Source organism: Pelobates fuscus, chromosome 1 (assembly GCF_036172605.1).
Source record: "Pelobates fuscus isolate aPelFus1 chromosome 1, aPelFus1.pri, whole genome shotgun sequence".
In the NCBI taxonomy this organism is placed as follows: domain Eukaryota; kingdom Metazoa; phylum Chordata; class Amphibia; order Anura; family Pelobatidae; genus Pelobates; species Pelobates fuscus.
In genome coordinates this window covers 233,239,874-233,259,755 of record NC_086317.1, presented here as the reverse complement: position 1 = coordinate 233,259,755, position 19,882 = coordinate 233,239,874, and the positions used below count along the sequence as shown (strand labels likewise).

At 39.4% G+C, this 19,882-nt stretch overlaps 1 protein-coding gene across 4 annotated transcripts in view; it reads right to left on the bottom strand.

The window, feature by feature from the left end:
* Positions 1-19,882, bottom strand: part of BCAS3 (BCAS3 microtubule associated cell migration factor) — a 1,245,307-nt gene that overhangs the window by 718,084 nt on the left and 507,341 nt on the right. For all 4 annotated transcript variants that reach the window (XM_063455132.1, XM_063455142.1, XM_063455152.1 and 1 more), the window contains exon 16: positions 6,859-7,009. In XM_063455132.1, the coding sequence (XP_063311202.1) occupies positions 6,859-7,009 (151 nt within the window). The remainder of the gene's footprint in view (positions 1-6,858; positions 7,010-19,882) is intronic.

Genomic DNA, 19,882 nt, shown 5'->3' with positions numbered 1-19,882 from the left:
AACACAATACATTTATACAAGCATCCCTTCAAACACCAACACTGTACATTACACTATAGCGCCAGTAAATGCTGCAGCGCTGTACACATATAAAACCTATACACTTTGACTTAGGGTGCCTTGGAAAAATATTAAAATATTAAGGGCACCATGAACCTAAAAAAGTTTGGGAACCACTGGTTTAGACATTGTGTGTGGAGTTATTTTGAGGGGACAGCAAATTTACATTGTTATACAGGCTGTACACTTACTACTTTACATTGTAGCAGAGTATCATTTCTTCAGTGTTGTTACATGAAAAGATATAAAATATTTACAAAAATGTGAGTGTACTCACTTTTTTCAGATACTGTGTGTATATATATATATATATATATATATATATATATATATATATAAAAACAACAGAATGTCCTTGCACTCGGGCTAAAATATTATTTAAAGTGCCGGGTTCCTAACCATGCCAGGAAAGGATATGGGGAGTGCAGTTCTCTCTTTTGATCGTTAAAGGGAGAATGGCTAAATTAAGGAGAGCAAACAGCAATTGCTGCCTTGTAGTGTTACACTCACTAGTCTCTGGCAATCCGGTATGTATGTTATTCCTGGTCCTATCAATGATTTTTTGTGTGTGGTGCTGTACAGGCAAGCATCCTTTGTGTCACAAAATATGCTTTTTGTAAAAAAAAACTGTCCCTTAAGATACCTAAAGTAAAACTATAGTGTTGGCAATACATTGGGAATACAAAGATGTATTCCTAAATCTTAAGGGTCCCTTTTTACACTTAGCTGATTCCAGCCAGCTCCAAGGATTGGTTATCAGTCGATGGGAGTGAGGGGGGTGTTAATGCACATGCGCGATGAGTGCCTAGATCACATTAACCCTTCCCCATCAGACATCTTCATGTAAAGTGTGAAGACGTCCAGTATCGTTTCACATAGTCAAACTCCATTAAAAGGCCAGAAAACGCCTCTAGTGGCTATCCAGAAAACAGTTAACAGAGGCTGTTTTAACTCTGCAATTTAAACATTGCAGTTTCTCTAAAAACTGCAATGTTTACAGCAGCAGGGGTAAGAGAACAGGGACAGTGCACTCAGTCCACTTCAATGAGATGAAGTGATCTGGGTGCCTAAAGTGTCTATTTAAGAGTGAAATGGGCTTTAAGGAGTCTTAAGGAAATAAACTCAGATCTAGGCATATATGGTTAGAGAAAACATATGGCAATTCCCACCTGGTAACACTTACTATCAGTAGTAATATAGAAGTAATAAACTACACAATAAGCTTTGAATAAAGTTTACATTTTCCTTCAACACACCTACTTATATGAAATTGAGCAAAGCAATTAACAACAATGGGCCAGTTTTCAGCCATTCAGATTAAAATGTTATTGCTCTCCACTGAAAGACACAGAATATAATTTAAAATAGGCATTCTAAAAATAATGATTTATAAGGATTTTTAGCGTTTTATGATCTAAAAATGTAAGAATAGATGATTCATTTATCCCACCCAAATATCCCCAAGAAACCTTCCACATCCAAAATATGAGAACTGTACTTGGTTACCGTTAGACCTCAAGACGTAAAAGTGATTAAAGAGAGTTGCCAAAACCTAATAGGTGTAGGAACACACTGCTCCTACACATGCAAAGTGTTCTTCTTGTGCTTTTATCCAGGTTCCCAGAGTGTGAGCTCAGAGCAATTTGGAAGCATTGGGCTTCCAAACAGGATATATGCCTTGTGAAAACCTTCACATCAAGATCCTGACAGATGCACGGGAGAAATGGAAATATTTTATATCCCATTCTAAAGTTGAAACTATAACATGCGAGAGCAGGCTAGACCCCCTTTTTTTTTTTTTTTTTTCGAACAAAGCCCTAATTAAATTTTGGCTGGGTGGAAAATGGTTATTATAATTTTTCTGTGCCTGTAACACATATATTTATAAGGTTACTGATCTTGGATATGTCTCCTTTTGGCCACATTCAGAAAACATATGGGTTGGATGAGTTTCAACAAGTCTGATGTGGTCAGACACTAGTATCCAAAAAAATTATATCTGCTAGGTCTCAATCACTGGCGATTCCTATTGTCTCATCACTGGCTCATATTTATACTTCTAATAATTAACTCAACATATAATCTTCATAAAAAAAGAAAAGGCAATATTTCAAATGTTGACATGTCACTTAAAGTCAATTGAATCTCCCATCCCCACACACCACCATACCTGAAAAACATGAGTATTTCAGGGGTGAATCTTTTTGAAATTCCAATCCAGTCAAGAGATACACAGAGATAAAGTAGGGACTACTGTGTTTCTGTTTCTCTTCCACCTGATTTTCCTTTGCTCAAGGAGACATGTAAGTGTCAATGCCCACAGCCATCAACAGTGACAGCTTCAGGGAATTGGCTATGTCTGTGGAGGATCATGCGGTCTCCTCCATAGACCTCAATGCTATCGCCTCGCGCATGTGCAAGAGTGCAGCAGTGACATCGGCTTCTGTCGCTTTGTTGAAGAAGAGTAGCGCAAGCAATATAACGACACCTGCCAGGGACAGGTTCAGGTAGGCAATCTCAATTTTACCTGCTCCCTGGACCACCGGCTGCGATGCCACCGTCGGGGGACTTTGCAAATTCGGCAACGTACCCAGATGGTGGCAGTGCCACTTTAAAAGGCACACTGAGGCACTGATGTCCTGATATAATTATAGTATAGTAAAATTTCAAGCACCATAACAACTACAGCTGGCTATAGTAAAAAATAAAGAAAAAAACGGAAAAGAATTCATTTAAATGAAAAAAAAGCCCTTAGGTTCTCAAAGTAAAACAATCTAGATAACAAATATAGATTACAAGGATAAAAAAACGGAGATGCCTATAACAACTTATTGAGCCTAAACGGTACACTCCAAGTAACAATACCAATTCATCAATGGTGTAGTGGTTATGTTGCGTAGAGCCTCTGTGTGCCATAATTATAAATAGAATTAAACTGTTTAGTTGTGGTTTGACAAAAAAAAAAATGGCATTATGTAATAGTACTTGATCACATTAAAGGTAGGAGTGATGCCATGTTGTTCATAGCATAGCCACTGCTGCTCGGAAATGTGTAGCAAATAGATGGAGGACCGCAGCACCTTCTTTAGAAGACCTCCATGGTAAAATCAAATATATAGTAATCATGAAGGACCTCATGGCCTAAATGTGTGCTACGGTATTAAGGTAATTTATTCAAGTGCGGTCTTCAGCACGGCTTGGAACTTCGCCATTCGCTGGGGAGAAAGGTGAGTGCCGGTCGCACAGTTCGAGGCATCCGGACGTTGGGTGGCACGTCTAGGTTTAATCCCTGAAGGAATGGTGCAGGGTCGTTTCCCGGCTGCAGGGTGTAGGCTTTGCCGGCTCTGAAGGCGATACGCTTAAAAGGGTGCTGTAGTGTTGCGGGGCACGGGTCCTGATAGATGGACAACTCTGCATCCTGGTACTGGAGGATGTTGTCCCTGCTCTATTTCACGATAGCTTCCTTAGTGGAGTAGTAGTGGAAGAGGAGAATAACATCACAGGGTGCTGCTCTCATTGTTCTACTGGCGTGCACTGTGGGCTTGGTCGATTGTCCATTTTTCCTCAGGTATGTCTGGAAGTAGGTGTTTGAAATATTCTTTCAGCTTCACTGCTTTTGGCCCTTCATCGGGTGATTCCGGGAGGCCTCTTATGCGCAAATTATTGCGTTTGGAACGATTTGCGAGGTCCTCCCCTTGCATATCCAGGTTATGCAGTTGCTGGGCCATGCGGTCTGCATGTGTTACTGCCGTGTTCTGTGCTCTCACCACTGTTTCCAGTGGTGCGGGCTCCTGAGGCTTGAATTTCGGCCTTCACTTCCCCGGAGCTGTGGGCTATTTCCCCTGCTAGATATTGTTTCACCTCTGTGAGTTTGTGAAGGATCTGGGAGGTCTCGTCTGTGGGGCTTTCTTGGGCTTCACTGTCCTCCGCGGATGCTGGGGACTGGGAGCCATGCGGGCTGGAGCAGCGGCCACCTTGCGAGGCCTGCAGCACGCGGGAGGCCGCGAACAGGTCCCTCACGGCATTGCTGGATCCACACCTTTTCCCCTTCTTCTTGCGCAGCGGTTTCGCTCCGGAGCCTGTGCCAGACATAGTATGGTGGCTCAGTGCATGTGTCGGGTCGCGGTGCTGCTGATACGTGCTGTTTATAGTGCGGGTGGATGGGAGCACACAGTTGATCCAGCCATTAAGGTAACCCTTTCAGCCAACCACTCTCTTTTTTTATTCTCCCCAACAACATCCCTCCTGTGCTACTCCCGTCGTTCTACCAATACTGTTCTTAAATATTCTCTTCTTTACTACCCCATTCAATACTTCATGTGTGGTTCTTTACTTAGAACCTACTATTGGTTATATTTTAAATCCGGTTATTGGATCCCTCTATCAGTTATAGAAAACCTCCATAGTAAAATCAAATATATAATAACCATGGAGGACCTCATAGCCAAAATGCGTGCTACATTATTAAAATATAGTAAAACATGGGGCCTTTGGTTGCGTTACATGTCTTTACGTGCGTGAGATATCTTGGTTGGTATAGTACTTGTTATCACACCTGAGCCTTTTAACCCTTACAGCCAACCACTACCCTTTTTTCTTCTCCCCAACAACATCCCTCCTGTGCTAATCCATGTTGTTCTAGCAATACTGTTCTAAATTACAGAGAAAGATTAGACTAGACTTGCAAAAAACAAGACCAGTACTAATCCTATTACCCTTGTTTGAATTAACTAAACAGGTATTAGGCTAGGTGCCATGATTAGAAACACAAACTTTATTGAATCCCTATACGGGTACAGAAATGACACACACAAAAAGATAATAAATGTAGTGAAAGTGTCAAAATAAATGTGCTTGAAAAACGAAAAACTAAAGTAAATATACTTGTTTAAAATAGGGCCAACTGTCAGAACGTCAATGGTAATTCCAAGATTACACACCCACTTGAAATCAAGATACACTAGCTAATAGACCCAATACAGTGTTGCAAAGAGTTGCAATAATCAAGGGTACTGAGCTGTGTCTAATCAGGAGGGTGAATTGGAATGGTTATCCGTGAAGGGCAGTGTAATAAGAGAGGTCAATTTAATCTGTGGTATAGTAAGTAAATGAAATAGTATAGTAGCTAAATGAAATGTAGAAAACTGTTCTAAAATATTCTCTGCTTTACTACCCTATTCAATATTTCCTCTGTGATTCTTTACTTAGAACCTACTACTGGTTATATTTTAACTTATTGGATGCCTCTATCAGTTATGAATTTAGTGATACAGAGCGGTACAAATTGTGAGGCCATGTTTCCATCTCAGTAAACCAGGGCCATGAACACTACAATTATAGTGAATCTACTGCCATTCTCATTCTTCTCTCTTTAATGATATAAAGTTTGTGTATCCAAAAAAAAAACATTTGAAACAAAAACACACAAAGAAGTGCTGATTATGTGATTATCTAAAAGATCAGCCAGTACAAAAGTCTTAAATGGCCTACAAGCAATAAACAAAAGTTCTCCTCTCCCAGAAGATTGTGTTGCATATGTCTGTATGTATGAATATTTCTTAATATATTGTAGCAATAAAACATGATGACAAGTCAAAGTCACATTTTCAATAGGTCTATCTTTAAAAAGGAGGGCTCCAAGTGTTGACTATGAACTTAAGCAGCTACTTTATTTGCTTTTATCACAGTCTAATTTTTGCTATAGAGGGGCTTTATCCATGAGTTGGTCACGTTCTATGAAGAATGTCCTCAGTGTTTAACATCCCAAAATCTTTAAGTGAAATCTACTATAATGGTATCCTGTTTTCTATGTATTGAGCTTTTTCAATGTTTACAAAAAGCTTTAGATGTTAGTATGATGTGTCCTATGATGCCTTCAATAAAGCGCTTCTTATGACATAAAGCATATTAGGCTGTGCAGGCAGTGATGTTATGTTTCATGTAATGATGGAGATGATATAATCAGTATAGGTTGGATTTTACACAGTCATAAATAGAGCTTATAGATATGCTTGTCAACAACCTTACTGAGAAGCCAAACAAGGAGAAATGCAAGTTGGGGGTGGTTGTATTTTGCATATTTATTTTATTTTTGTTCTCTCATAAATTATTTATATATGTATAAATATATTTTGTCATATATATATATATATATATATATATATATATATATATATGCTTTTTACATTCAGTGCATCTGAAGAGGAGATAAACCCAGCATTACTGTTTTTAATGCAAAGTGCGGGCTGTCCTGAGCAGACTGTGGCGCCTTGATCCAATAAGCTTTCCAAACGATTCAATACTCTTGGAAACAATTCTAAAGAAGGTCTATGATCACATTTATATGTCCTACTGCTGAAACCAGTTTGAACACATTGGAAACTTGAGGCTCTGTATCATGTGAGGTTTTCTTGTCACTTATTCACCATCTTGGATTTAAAAACATTCTACACTATAGCAGTTTTCCTATTTATTTTTCCAACACAACACGCTACATACCTCAAATAAAGATTTCAAGATCTTAATAGAGATCCACCTTTGGGATTATGTGTCTGTTCATTCAATATTCCACAACATGAATTTACATTGTGTAAAACATTCCTACATTACTTTCTAAGTCAAGGGTAATGGGTATTATTTTTCATTCAACTTTCTCGTGTATGGAATTGATTCCATGAGAACAATGTGTCACTACCTGTACTCAGATAAATTAACACAAAGTAAAGGAAGGAGAAGACTAGTAGCAAATACAAAACAAACAAAACTTAATTGCAAGGTAGAAACAACCTTGTTACTTACCCAGTACGCTTTGTAATCGTTCCCAGTGTCATTGGCTGCTTTATTTGCACAAGAGGTAATACAACTGTCAGGCTAGGCAGAGGCGAGAGACGTGGGTTCCCTGGGTTATTGTTGGTGAAATTATTGTAATTTTCTTGAGTGTTAAGTTTCCCTGTAGGTGATATAAAACATATTTGCATATGAAATACAGTAACATATAAACACAACAAACATTCACACAAATAAACTGTGTGGCCACAGTCTGGCCAACCTCTTACCTACCTGCATGATGGCTTAATTTTTCCTCACACACAAAAGCACTGAGATGGGATGCCACGTCACAACCTCACCATACTCAAAGGAAGCTATATCTGTTTGTGCACATCTGTGTGTGTTTATATCAGTATCTGTGTGTCTGTAAATGTGTATTTCTATTTGTAAATATCTGTGTGTGTCTGGCAGTCAGTGTATATCTGTGTGTGTGTTTGCTTGTATGTCTGGCATTGTTTATATGTATGTGTGTCTACCTATGAATATGCAAATTGGACACACAGACATAGAGTAGGTATATCTTGATATCCCTCTATCTCTCTCTGCAGCATGGTTGTGGAGTTATTGAGGTAGCTTCATCAAATATTACAACTGAGCATAGACAAGTAGCCACATGGGATAAACATTGACCTTTATTGGAAAGTAACAAAGATTTAGATACAATTCTAGGGTAACTGCTCCTGATCCTTTGAACAAGGTATAACATTCTACAAAATAATATAATTACTGCATTTACACAAGTAATAAAACTAAGTAAATTAAATAAGGATTAATCGTAAAAAGTAAAACAAACAAAACTTATATATATATATATATATATATATATATATATGGTCAAAGATGAAGTAGGAGCACTCAAAAGGACTTTTTTCGGTGATTTTAATGTAGTGAAAAAAAGTTTACAACAAAGTGTAACGCATCTATTCAATCGACGTTTCGACCCCTAAGGGTCTTTTTCAAGATCAAACAACTAGTGACAAAGCGGCATTTAAATATACAATACAGATGAATAACTCACCAATCGCGTGCGTGTGATTAGCCGAACCCGGAAGTGTCCCAACGCCTCACGTGGTGCTGGGCGTGCGTGGTGACGTGCATTGTGGTTGCTAAGCAGCGAAGCTATACCCGGAAGTATCCGGTCCTCGCTCAAACTACTGGGCGTGTATAGTGACGTGCACCTCAGTTGCTAAGTGATGGAGTGTACACTCCGGAGGCTAAGATACATGTAACAAACCCTCGTGAAAGAACTGCAGTAAGCAAAATTTAAGGGATCTCAAAATTGAGATCTGGATGTGGGATATTTGGAAGTGAAGAAGTATTTAATTCATGTTCTATAAAAGAACATTTCTTCCTACTATTCATAATGTAAGAATGAGACAGCCGAGAGGTCAATAGTGCTCCCGCTGTGAAACGTGTGAAAGTGTATTAATAGTGACAAAGTGACACATACAAAAAAAGTTACAATCTACTCGGCAACTATGTCTCTAAAAACATCAAGGATCGATATTCTCTGGCAAAGCATCGTGAAAAAGTTATAAAAAAATTTTTTTTTTTGAAAAAATTAATTAAATGTCAACACTGTGACTAACTGACAACCATAATCTACGTCGTATGGACGTGTGTAACTTATACTGGAATATCAACTCGAATCCAAGGGTATATCTATCGAGGATCAGGAATCAAATTTTAGCTAAGGCATAAAAAATATATATATAAGAAGAATTTTTCAAAGGAACATCGTGAAGGAGATATATTCATTGAGTCCTTTTGGAGTGACAGTGTCAAGACGGTGTATCCAATAAGTTTCACGTTGCAATAGCATTTTGGACCTGTCTCCTCCTCTGGGGCTTAGTGGAACATGATCGATGGCTATGAACTTCAATGTAGGGAGTCTGTGATTCAATTGAAGGAAATGTTTAGCAACAGGCTTGTCTGATTTCTGGTCTCTGAATGCGGTGGTGATGTTTGATCTATGTCCGCGTATTCGTTCTCGGAGGGTAAGATCAGTTTTCCCCACGTATGAGAGGCCACAGGGACATGTGATTAGGTATATCACATGGTTGGTCATACAGGTAATATACTGGGTAATTGGAATCCGAACCCCACTGTGTGGGTGGGCGAACGTATTGCCTGTGTTCATGTGACTGCATGTGACACATCCACTACAACGGTGGCAGCCTTTCTTACTGGGTCCCGTAATTTTCCGATAGCAGAGAGTGGGGTCGCTTCTGACCAACAGATCTTTCAGATTTTTGTTGCGTTTTAGACTGATGTTCGGTTTTTGAGAAAAAATTGGTGGTAGGTTTTTGTCTGAACCTAGGATTCCCCAATACTTATGTATGGCTTGTTGAATCTGTGGGGTACCGGTGTGGAGGGTTATTGGTAAATACATTTTACTTATTGGCTGAGATTTCTGTGTAGTCTCCCTGGGTACCTGTGTCATATGTCCAATGGCTGTGTCCTTTGCTTTCATAAGGACATCGTGACTGTAACCTCTGGCGAGAAATCTCTCAGTCATCTCCTGTAGTTATTTTGCTTACTGCAGTTCTTTCACGAGGGTTTGTTACATGTATCTTAGCCTCCGGAGTGTACACTCCATCACTTAGCAACTGAGGTGCACGTCACTATACACGCCCAGTAGTTTGAGCGAGGACCGGATACTTCCGGGTATAGCTTCGCTGCTTAGCAACCACAATGCACGTCACCACGCACGCCCAGCACCACGTGAGGCGTTGGGACACTTCCGGGTTCGGCTAATCACACGCACGCGATTGGTGAGTTATTAATCTGTATTGTATATTTAAATGCCGCTTTGTCACTAGTTGTTTGATCTTGAAAAAGACCCTTAGGGGTCGAAACGTCGATTGAATAGATGCGTTACACTTTGTTGTAAACTTTTTTTCACTACATTAAAATCACCGAAAAAAGTCCTTTTGAGTGCTCCTACTTCATCTTTGACCATATATCTCAGACGCTGGTAGCACCTAAGGCAAGATAACTACAAATCTCTTAAGGGTGAGTGCCTGAATTATCTTTATTTTTGTATATATATATATATATATATATATATATATATATATATATATATACACACACTCAACTACACCCTCATTCATTTTACATGTTACCATTAGCTGCAACCTTCCTTTAATTTTCTCTGTCCAAATTCCCCCGATGCCTTCTGTCTCAAATCCCTATTACAACCTTTAGATTGTAAGCTCACGGGATATCTAACTAAGCACTTTGTATAAATTTCAGATAGTTTTCAGCTCACTCTCTTTACCTTTTGCATATGATCTCTGTATATTGGTAGAATTGGTCTGTGTATAGTGCAGAATATTTTGACGCTTTATAAATTCCACTAATATAATACAATATAATATAATATATATATATATATATATATAATATTATTTAATTTTTTTATTATTTGTATTTATTTTTAAATCAATACTGAAATAGATATGTCACTAATTTATATTCTATGAGCCCAGGACACTGATGAGAGACCTTTCACATATGGCTCAAGAAGTAACATTTATGGCCATCTATAAATGTGCTGCTGTTGACCTGATCTGTCATTGAGTCATTAAGAAAATAAATACTTCTTAAAATTGACATAGATGTTCTTGTTTAAAGAGGGTTGCTTTCCTCTTTTAAGGTATGGATAAAATCACTAGACATGTTCCACAATGAACTAGTAGAAATGGACATTGTCCATAGCAGGGCATTCTTAGTGAATGCATTGTGAAGCACTCATGACCTCTCAGCTCCCAGACAGAAAAGGAAATGAACTACAAATTACACATGCCGGATGAAAAGAAAGGACAGAGAAGAGAAAAAAAAAGGAGGGGGGTGGAGAAAGAAAAAGAACCGAAGGAGCCTGTTTGTAATAAAATCAAAGTACTTTAAATAGTTGAGAAACAGTGAATTAGAAGGTTTAGATCATTAACTTGTTTTTCTGGGCTTCAATAATGCTGTGAGACGATGGCTTTTGTTCCTAATAAAAAAGGAGCCATATTGAGAAATAAGTTGCTAAATAAGTGATGCATTCTTTAGCAGATATTACAGAAATCCCAGGCCTGATCCACAGTACTAGCTTCAAGAGGGTTCTTAAAATTTCAAAACAGCTACACCCCCAGTGCAGCCACCTTTTTATATGGAAGAATAACAGCTTAGAAATGGATTTCTCACAGGAAGCTGACTGAAATACCATAGTGGTACTCGAAATGGAAAGAAAATAGCTGAAAGGAAAGAGGCAGGAAAAAAAATCTCTTAATGAATTTGGTACTTTTCAGCTATGCTGCATCTTCTGATACATGTGGACAACTGAAATAATTATTCACTTAATAGTGACTTGGTCTGTACCCATTTGAAAAAACTTAACGGGTTATTTAAAAAAAAAACAGCACAAAAACATACAGATTCAAGTCACTATAACCACTTCAAATGACTGTTGTGGTCATGGTGCTTGAAGTAACCCTCTAAATCAAATTAACAGAGTTGGGAATGTTTCTAAAACATTTTGAGCTACAAACCTTTTGTCTTGAAATGAGCATTATCATGTTACCGAAATTCACTGAATGCAAAAAACAAAATGCACACATGCAATATAAAGAACATGATTACATATATATATATATTCCTCGTGGTCCTCGTTTTTGGTAAGTGTGAGCCGTCGTGGGAATTAGAGGGCTTCCCTGCTCTGCTGCGTTCATCTATGTTCGAGAAAATTTCCCCTAACATAGACGAACGCACCAGAGCAGGGAATCCCTCTAATCTATGCTCTGGGAAATTTCCCGATACCAGGTCGAAATGTTGATTTGATTTATAACACAGTTGTATTTTGGATGACACAATAAAACACCATTTGCACGATATGAAGACTTGTGAGTGCTCCCTAAACTTTGCTTTTCTGCATATCAAACGCGGGATTGCACCCAGGCAGATTTCCTACATAATGGTTTTGTTGGTGGAGTGCCAAGTATAATTTATATTAAAATTATATTGAATATATATATATATATATATATATATATATATAAATCCAAACTTATTGCACATTGCCCTGGTGACAATCAGGAACTATATATGTCAATATACACATACAGACACACAGAACGCTAGCCAGAAAAATGTATACACAATTCAGCAAAAGAAAAACCTATATAAGTATTGTAATACTAAATTCATTCAGACATCAAGAGATGAATACAAGTTACCTTTGACCTGTACAATTACCAGAGGTGCTTAAAGTTGTTGCCATTAGTGTCAGACACCTATTAGAGAGGAAAACTGCTGCTCGGATGACGTTGCCCAAAGTTTCAGTGGGTTTGCCGCATATGCCGTCTCAATTTCTTTATGAAATTCATGCCAGTGTAGACGGTTTTCTATGACACAAGTCAACCTTCAGGGTCCCCCATAGGTAATTTGTCCTTGCAAATTCTCATCCAGGTAAGCTGGTACGTCTCGGTGGTAGTGTTGTGGTGCGCTGTCTTGTTGTAATAAAAATTTACCATTCCCATAAAGTATGTGAATGGCAGGTAAAATCGATGTGCGTAACAGTACCTTCAAAGAACAATGGGCCTATTAAACCCCTTGATGATAATCCACACCAGACATTGACCCCCCGGTAAATTCACTGCTTTGTCCACAAGAATGAGCAGATTTTATGGTGCCCAGTGAACATAATAATGCTTACTCACTGTTCCATTAAGCTTAAATTGTGGTTTATCAGACCAAACAATCTTTCTCACAACCTCCTCATTCTCACCTGCCATTTGTTGAACCCACTCACGTGCACTTACTGTGGTACACTGCTGTGGAGAGCGTGTAAACTGTTCCAACGCCATAGCTGAGGAAGCAGGATTTGTTGCTGTATGACGTCTACTAGAGTCTAAAGAAGTAACTAGACCTTCGTTTGTGCAACTCACAAATTGTACCATAACAATGACAACCGTGCCTCAGCCATTTAGTTTGACTGTCCCTGGTTACACGTGATGCTAGAGTCATGCGGATAACAACATCATACTACACATTGATATCATAATAATTTAATCTAACTTCAAAAAAAGTATATAGATATCCTCTGTGAAAGTGTCTACAATGTTCTTGCTAGCGCTACAGTTGCTATGGAACTCCCTAACCTGCTCCATAAAGACTCTCGCCCAGTCTCTATACCTTAAATAATATTTGAAAACTCACTTCTGCATGAACACATATCAGTTAAAGTGTTAATAGTTTCCCTTCATCGTGTGATGCTTCCTTCTAGTGCAACAGTCATCCAAAAGAAAAAGGAACAAACTAAGTCCTCATTGAAAAATATTCTAGCAACTTAATTTTCTACCCTACACATACTTGACGTAGCACTTTACCCCACTCCCTCTAGATTGTAAGTTCATTTCAACAGGGCCTTCAACTCAACCCTGTCTGTTCCTGTGCTTCCAACTCATCTGGTTACATTTATTATAATAAAAATACTAATTATATAAATATAAATATACATATACATATATATATATATATATATATATATATATATATATATATACACACTTGCTTCTGCCAGTAGAAATTCACATGAGCATGTCATGAACCCAAAGGAAAGTAACTTTTACAGCCTGACTAAGGGGCAACACTTACATGGATATAATTTCAAATCCTGTCACAGACAAACAGAAAGCAGACATATTTTGTCTGTGTATATTTTGTTATATAAATGTTTTGCTTTATATCATTTTATAAAAACATCATCAGTAAAGGAAAATACAGCTGGGGGTTTTGTATTAGTGATAAGTGGTAATTAATCTTATATACTGATCAGCCACAACATTAAAACCACCTGCTTAATATTGTGTAGGTCCTCCTTGTGCAGCCAAAACAGCTCTGATGCTTTGAAGCATGGACTCCACGAGTCCTTTGAATGTGTCCTGTGGTATCAGACAGCAAGACATTAGCAGCAGACTCTTTTGTTGCAAGGTGGGACCTCTGTGGATCGGATTTGTTGTTCCAGCACATCCTGCAGATTTAGAGCTGGGAAATTTGGAGGCCAAGGCAACACCTTGAACACGTTGTCATGTTTCTAAAAACATTCCTGAACAATTTCTACAGTGTGGCAGGCGGCATTATGCTGCTGAAAGAGGTCATTGCCATGAAAGGGTGTACGTGATCTTCAACACTCTCTAGGTGGTGGTACATGTCAAAGTAACATCCACATGAATGCCAGAACCCAAGGTTTCCCAGCAAAATATTGCCCAGAGCCTAATACTGCCTCCACCAGCTTCCATCTTTCCATAGTGCATCTTGCGGACATCTCTTCCCCAGGTAGACAATGTACACCCACCTGGCCATCAAAGTAATCTAAAAGAAAACGTGATTCATCAGACCAGGCAAGCTTCTTCCATTGCTCAATTTTCCAGTGTTGACGCTTACATCATGATTAAAGGTGCTTTTGGCAGTGGTGGGCAATCTAACCCACGTTGATGGGCACTCTGACCGATCTGCAGCTGCGCAGCCCCATATGCTGCAAACTGCAAAGCACTGTGTGCTCAGACAGCATTCTATAATGGGCAACATTATATTGGTTTATCAGCAATTTGAGCTACAGTAGCTCTACTGAGTGATCAGACCAGACGGATTAGCCTTCACTCCATATGTGCATCAATGAACCCTGGGTGCCCATGGCCCTGACACTGGTTCACAGGTTGTCCTTCCATGGTAGGCGGATACGGGGAACACATCACAAGACTTAAAGAGTAAAACAAGTAATTACACTTTCTGTGTGCGCATATCACCTTGCCCTTTTTTTCATGTTTAGTACAATTTAAGTGTATCTGGGGACAATACACTTGGGTGTTTGTTGCAGCACTAATTCACTGTACATCATAAAGCACCACTTACTCCTTCTATTTTTGGATTATAAAACATCACAAGACTTGTCATTTTGGAGATGCTCTGACCCGATCATCTAGCCACTAGTTTGTGATCATTGTAAAAGTCACATTAAAATGGGTTAAAATGGGGCGGAGGGGTTGGGGGGGGGGGCAGGGGGAGAGGTGATTCACATGGCATTCAGACCACTCAATTAAGGGTACCTATGGTGTAACTTTAATAATTGCATTTGAAGTTGTGTTTTTATTAAATTAAATTAAACATTAGGTCACTGAAAGTCCTCCGCCTATTCACATTCCACAACCAGTAGAGGAACTCCTTTAAGCCTTATCAAAATAACCTTGTATATAAGTATGTATGTTTACTGTATTAAATATTTTACTGTATCTCTACTTTTGCCCTCTTTACTTTACAGGCCTACCAGCATCATCGGTTCCTGGACACCACAATCAACTTTTTCCATTCTTTATTACGCTATTCCTATATTTCTCTCTATCACTCTATACGGCCTTTGTGCCCCGAACACAAGTTAAGGCTTTGCCTGGAATTGTGAGAGGAGCTTATTGACCTTTTTAAAGGGACTCCTTCACATGTACTGTTCCTGGTCTAGCGATTTGCATGTCCCCTCCCTCTATTTACACAATCTACCTTTTTTACACTTTAAGGGTGGGCCGTCTTTATTTTACAGGCCTACCAGCATCGTCTGTTCCGTCACAACACAACCGACCTTTTCCATTCTGTATTACGCTATTGCAATATTTCTCTCTATCACTTGTGATCCTGAATAATTAGCACGGTCCTCTAGGGTTCAAACATGTCTTTTGTCTTAATATACGTTCAGTCACTTTATTTGGAAATCCACACAGGAGGCAGCATCAGGAACACCACCAAAGAAATAATATAACAGAAATCCCTGCAAACAAAATCCTAGCTCGTCTGAGCGCTTACTGACATTCAATTTCCCTCTCTAGCGATAAATAAACAAACAAAATACCGGTTTCACCAACCTTGTTTATTAGCAACTCTCTGCACTCCAGTGCTCAGTCACGTTGACTGCTATCCTTCTGCACCCCAGTGCTCCAAGCCAGCCTGCTGCTTTTAACGTCCAAAGGAGAACAAAAAATCCCTCTTTACCTGCCTAGCAGGGGGGGGTTTATTCCCACTGCTGCAGCTGAACAATGGGTTGGAGACAGACCAAAACCCTGGCCTGGACCCTGCATCCATTACCTACACAGAAACACACCTTGTATCCCTTATGCATACAAACACAGATTCACACAATCCATCCCTTACACACAACCAGAAACACACAATACATCCCTTATACACAAACACACACTGCTTTCTATCCCTTACACAAAAACACACTGCATCACCTACACAAACTGCTTTTCCAATACACTACATTCCATAAGTACACACTTTAGATCCTCTACACTAACACGTAACACATCCCCTACACAATCCACTCCCTGTGAGCGAAATCATGGGTGGAACATGTAGGTGGACTTATGGGTGGGCCTTATGAGCATAGTCACTGTCAGGCCCTGGGGCCCAGACCTTAAGCTGTGTAAGGGGCCCCAAAAAATGGAGCTCCTTCCCGTTCCCCCAGAACATAGAATTGTGTGACCACCATTACAAACAGCCTCCAGAGATCCTGTTCTACACCAGACCAGTGGAGCCAGACTTCAGCCAGAGCCCATAATCACTCTCATCTGGTTGTAAGTAGCCAATCTAGTATATTATCAGTGACACTAATCTCTAATTTACCTCACATTAAAGGGACACTATAATCCCCAGAACCACTTCAGCTTAATGAAGTGGTTCTGGTGTCTATAGCCGGTCCCTGCAGGCTTTTTAATGTAAACACACACTGTGTGCAGCACTGGTGTTAGTTCATAAGGCAGATCATATGGGTGGGGCATTGTGATGTTACATGGGGGAGGGGAGGGAGGCACTATTTTTTATTTTGCCTAGGGCGGCAAAAATCCTTGCAACGGCCCTGGCCCCAGGGGCCCATAACTAAACTTTAATTTGTGTTGCATACACAATTAGCAGAAATATAAACACCCTCACAAACAACCCCATTCACTTTATCACACACTCTATACGACCTTTGTGGCCCGAACACACACACACACATATATATATATATATATATATTTTATTTTTTTTTCCAGGTCCCAGCACTCAATGTTCCCGGTCTTTTCCTTGCTCCGGTGCAAGTAATCTCTAACCAATGTATAGTGTCCAAGTAGAGAGCACTCTGGAGTCTTAATATTATATCAAAATAAATACTGCTTTATTGTGCAGAATACAAAAATGTATTCTGCACAATAAAGCAGTATTTATTTTGACAATTTTAAGACTCCAGAGTGCTCTCTACTTGGACGCTATATATATATATATATATATATATATATATATATATATATATATATATATATATATATATATATAAACACAAACAAGCTAAAATACATGCAATTGTTATATTTCAATATTAATAATAATTCAAACAAAAATATGATTATATACCATAAGGTATATTGCATACATTTATAGAAAATGCTCAGAAACATTGGGCTATTAACTTCAAAATGTTTGATTGTAACAAATCAGAGGACACAGGTTAGTTAAAATTAAAGTTAGTCCAACCCTTTTATATCCAATATGTTTTTTTGTTTTTTTTTTAAGTCTAAATGCTCTATTAAGCACTTGACACTAATAACTAGTTTTTGCTTATTTGTTTTGGAAATACCTGCAACAAAAGGATTAAAACTTACCTTGAAGCCAGTGTTGTGCCAAAATCTCCACTATCATGTCCCCGCCTTGGCTGTTATTCGTGCATGGACCAATCAAATGCTACTTAAGAGCATTGCTGGACCAATGAAAAGCAAGCATGTGTGATTTTTTCATGTTTATACATAGTATAGCCTTCAAATAACAATGCTATAATAGAGAACACTTGCTTTTATTTTACTTAATGGGTAAATGACTCTGGTTCCTCTGTCCCAGATAAGTATTAAAGAATAATACTACTGGACAAAAAAGATGTCCATCATCCTGACACAATGGTATCAGACGCCGGAGGCCCTCAAACGTATGCAGGTCGCTACCACAGGGGATTGCTGGAGATGCGGGTCCGGACCCGGCACGAACATACACATATGGTGGACGTGCCCACGCATCACACCATACTGGCAGATGATCAACACAAAGATCAGGGAGATTACAGGTTCGGACCTTCCCCTTCTACCCCTGACGATGTTGCTACACCACACGCCCATGCGTACATACAAAAATTCCCTCACCATACACTTGCTCACAGCAGCGAAAGCCCTTATACCGCTACACTGGAAACGCATCACGGTACCCACATTCACACAATGGGTGGATAAAGTGGAAAACATCTATGACATGGAAATCATGACCGCCTCTCCCTGCAGGAGCGCTCTGACAAGTGTGCCCTCAAATGGTACCCCTGGAAATCTTATATCTCGAATGGGTCGGCATAGTGCGTCCCCTGGGGCGCGTCGCTTGGTGATGGCTGAGCCGCGACCAACAGTGACACGATGGCTGTCCACTCACGGGATGTGCCTATGGCATGGCTGCGGGGGCCGGAGGGATCCCACCCGGAACACCCACCCCCCTCTCCCTCCCCCCCCCCACCCAACCCCAACCCCAACTGCATACCCCTTCTCCTAGACCCCCAGGGGGCCTAGGACGCTTGACGACTATTGACTTACTCCGACCGTGACATGGGCTGGCTCTTAGAGGGCAATAAAGTTGAACGCTATAAGTTGCCCACTAGGACGGTGTCCCTAGACTCCGACTTAGAGGCGAGACCAGCCACTGTGACAGCCTCCTATGACGCATTATAGAGGTATTAAGCCTCGATAAACATGTTTCCCACCACGACGCTGGCCTACTACACGGCTCCTAGGAGCAGAGACCGCCCCCGAACAGCCTGAGCAACTAAGCACCCTACACTGATGAGGGGGAGACTCTGATGATGAATAATTCCCAATACATTATCGACCCCCCTCTGTCCCTTCACTAAATTAGGCTGGTTAACTACCTTCAGGCTCATGCATATTGTTAGATGAACCTTCAAAGTTATGCTGTACAACAGAAGCTTCAATGTTACTAATTACTCTACATGTTTAACGCTACAATACTGCAAGTACCGAAATGTAACGACTGTACGGCTGTAATTCGTGTGTTACTTTTGTTAAGAAAATAAAAATAAAGATTGACAAAAAAAAAAAATAGCAACGTTTCGACTGTGTCTTTTTTAGGCAATCGTTTATTCTTTGATAGTATGTTCTCCAAGGGTAAGGTGCTTCTAGTCAGGGCTAAATTTTCAACCACCAATGGGCCACCAATAGGCCAAAATAATAATATTAAATTGTATTGCAATAATTACAGTGAATCATTAATATCAATTTGAAGATTTACTTTTGCATTCATAAATGAAACTTTTCCACAAAGGTTTCCTTTAAATCCTTTTTATGTATATATATTTTTAAATCGATAAAACTCCTCAGGGATAAAACTTCTAGGAGATATTTTAATGTGAAAAGGTAAAATGTATACTTTATTTACAGGAGTTTCAATATTTTACATTTCCCGTTGCCATGTTGAGTAACAAGGAAAAATGATTAAAAACAACCAGTAAAATTGTTGGTTAGTATTTCTTTTACGTTAGGGTGAAAGAATGAATGGTTTCTAAGAATTCGTTCACAGCACTGAGAAGTCCTTTGGCTTGTGATAAAAGACACAGATGAACAGAGTAAGCTCTACGTCTATGGAGAGGGGACAGCCTACTGAAATACTTTTAAAATTACAATTCTGCAATTACTCGTATAACCAGTGGATGATTGTAGGTAATTGCAATGGTTACACTGTTGTTATAATATAGTACAGGAAATCGCAGGAAATTTGCAAGCCCACAGAAAGTTTATTTCAGGTAAAAGAGCAGTTATGTTCAGGAATAACTAAATTGTGTGTGCAATGCCTAATGGAACAGAAATTAGATGCACTGAATGTGGAATTGTTCGCAGGTAAACAGCACAAGGCTGACACAGTAACATGTAATATT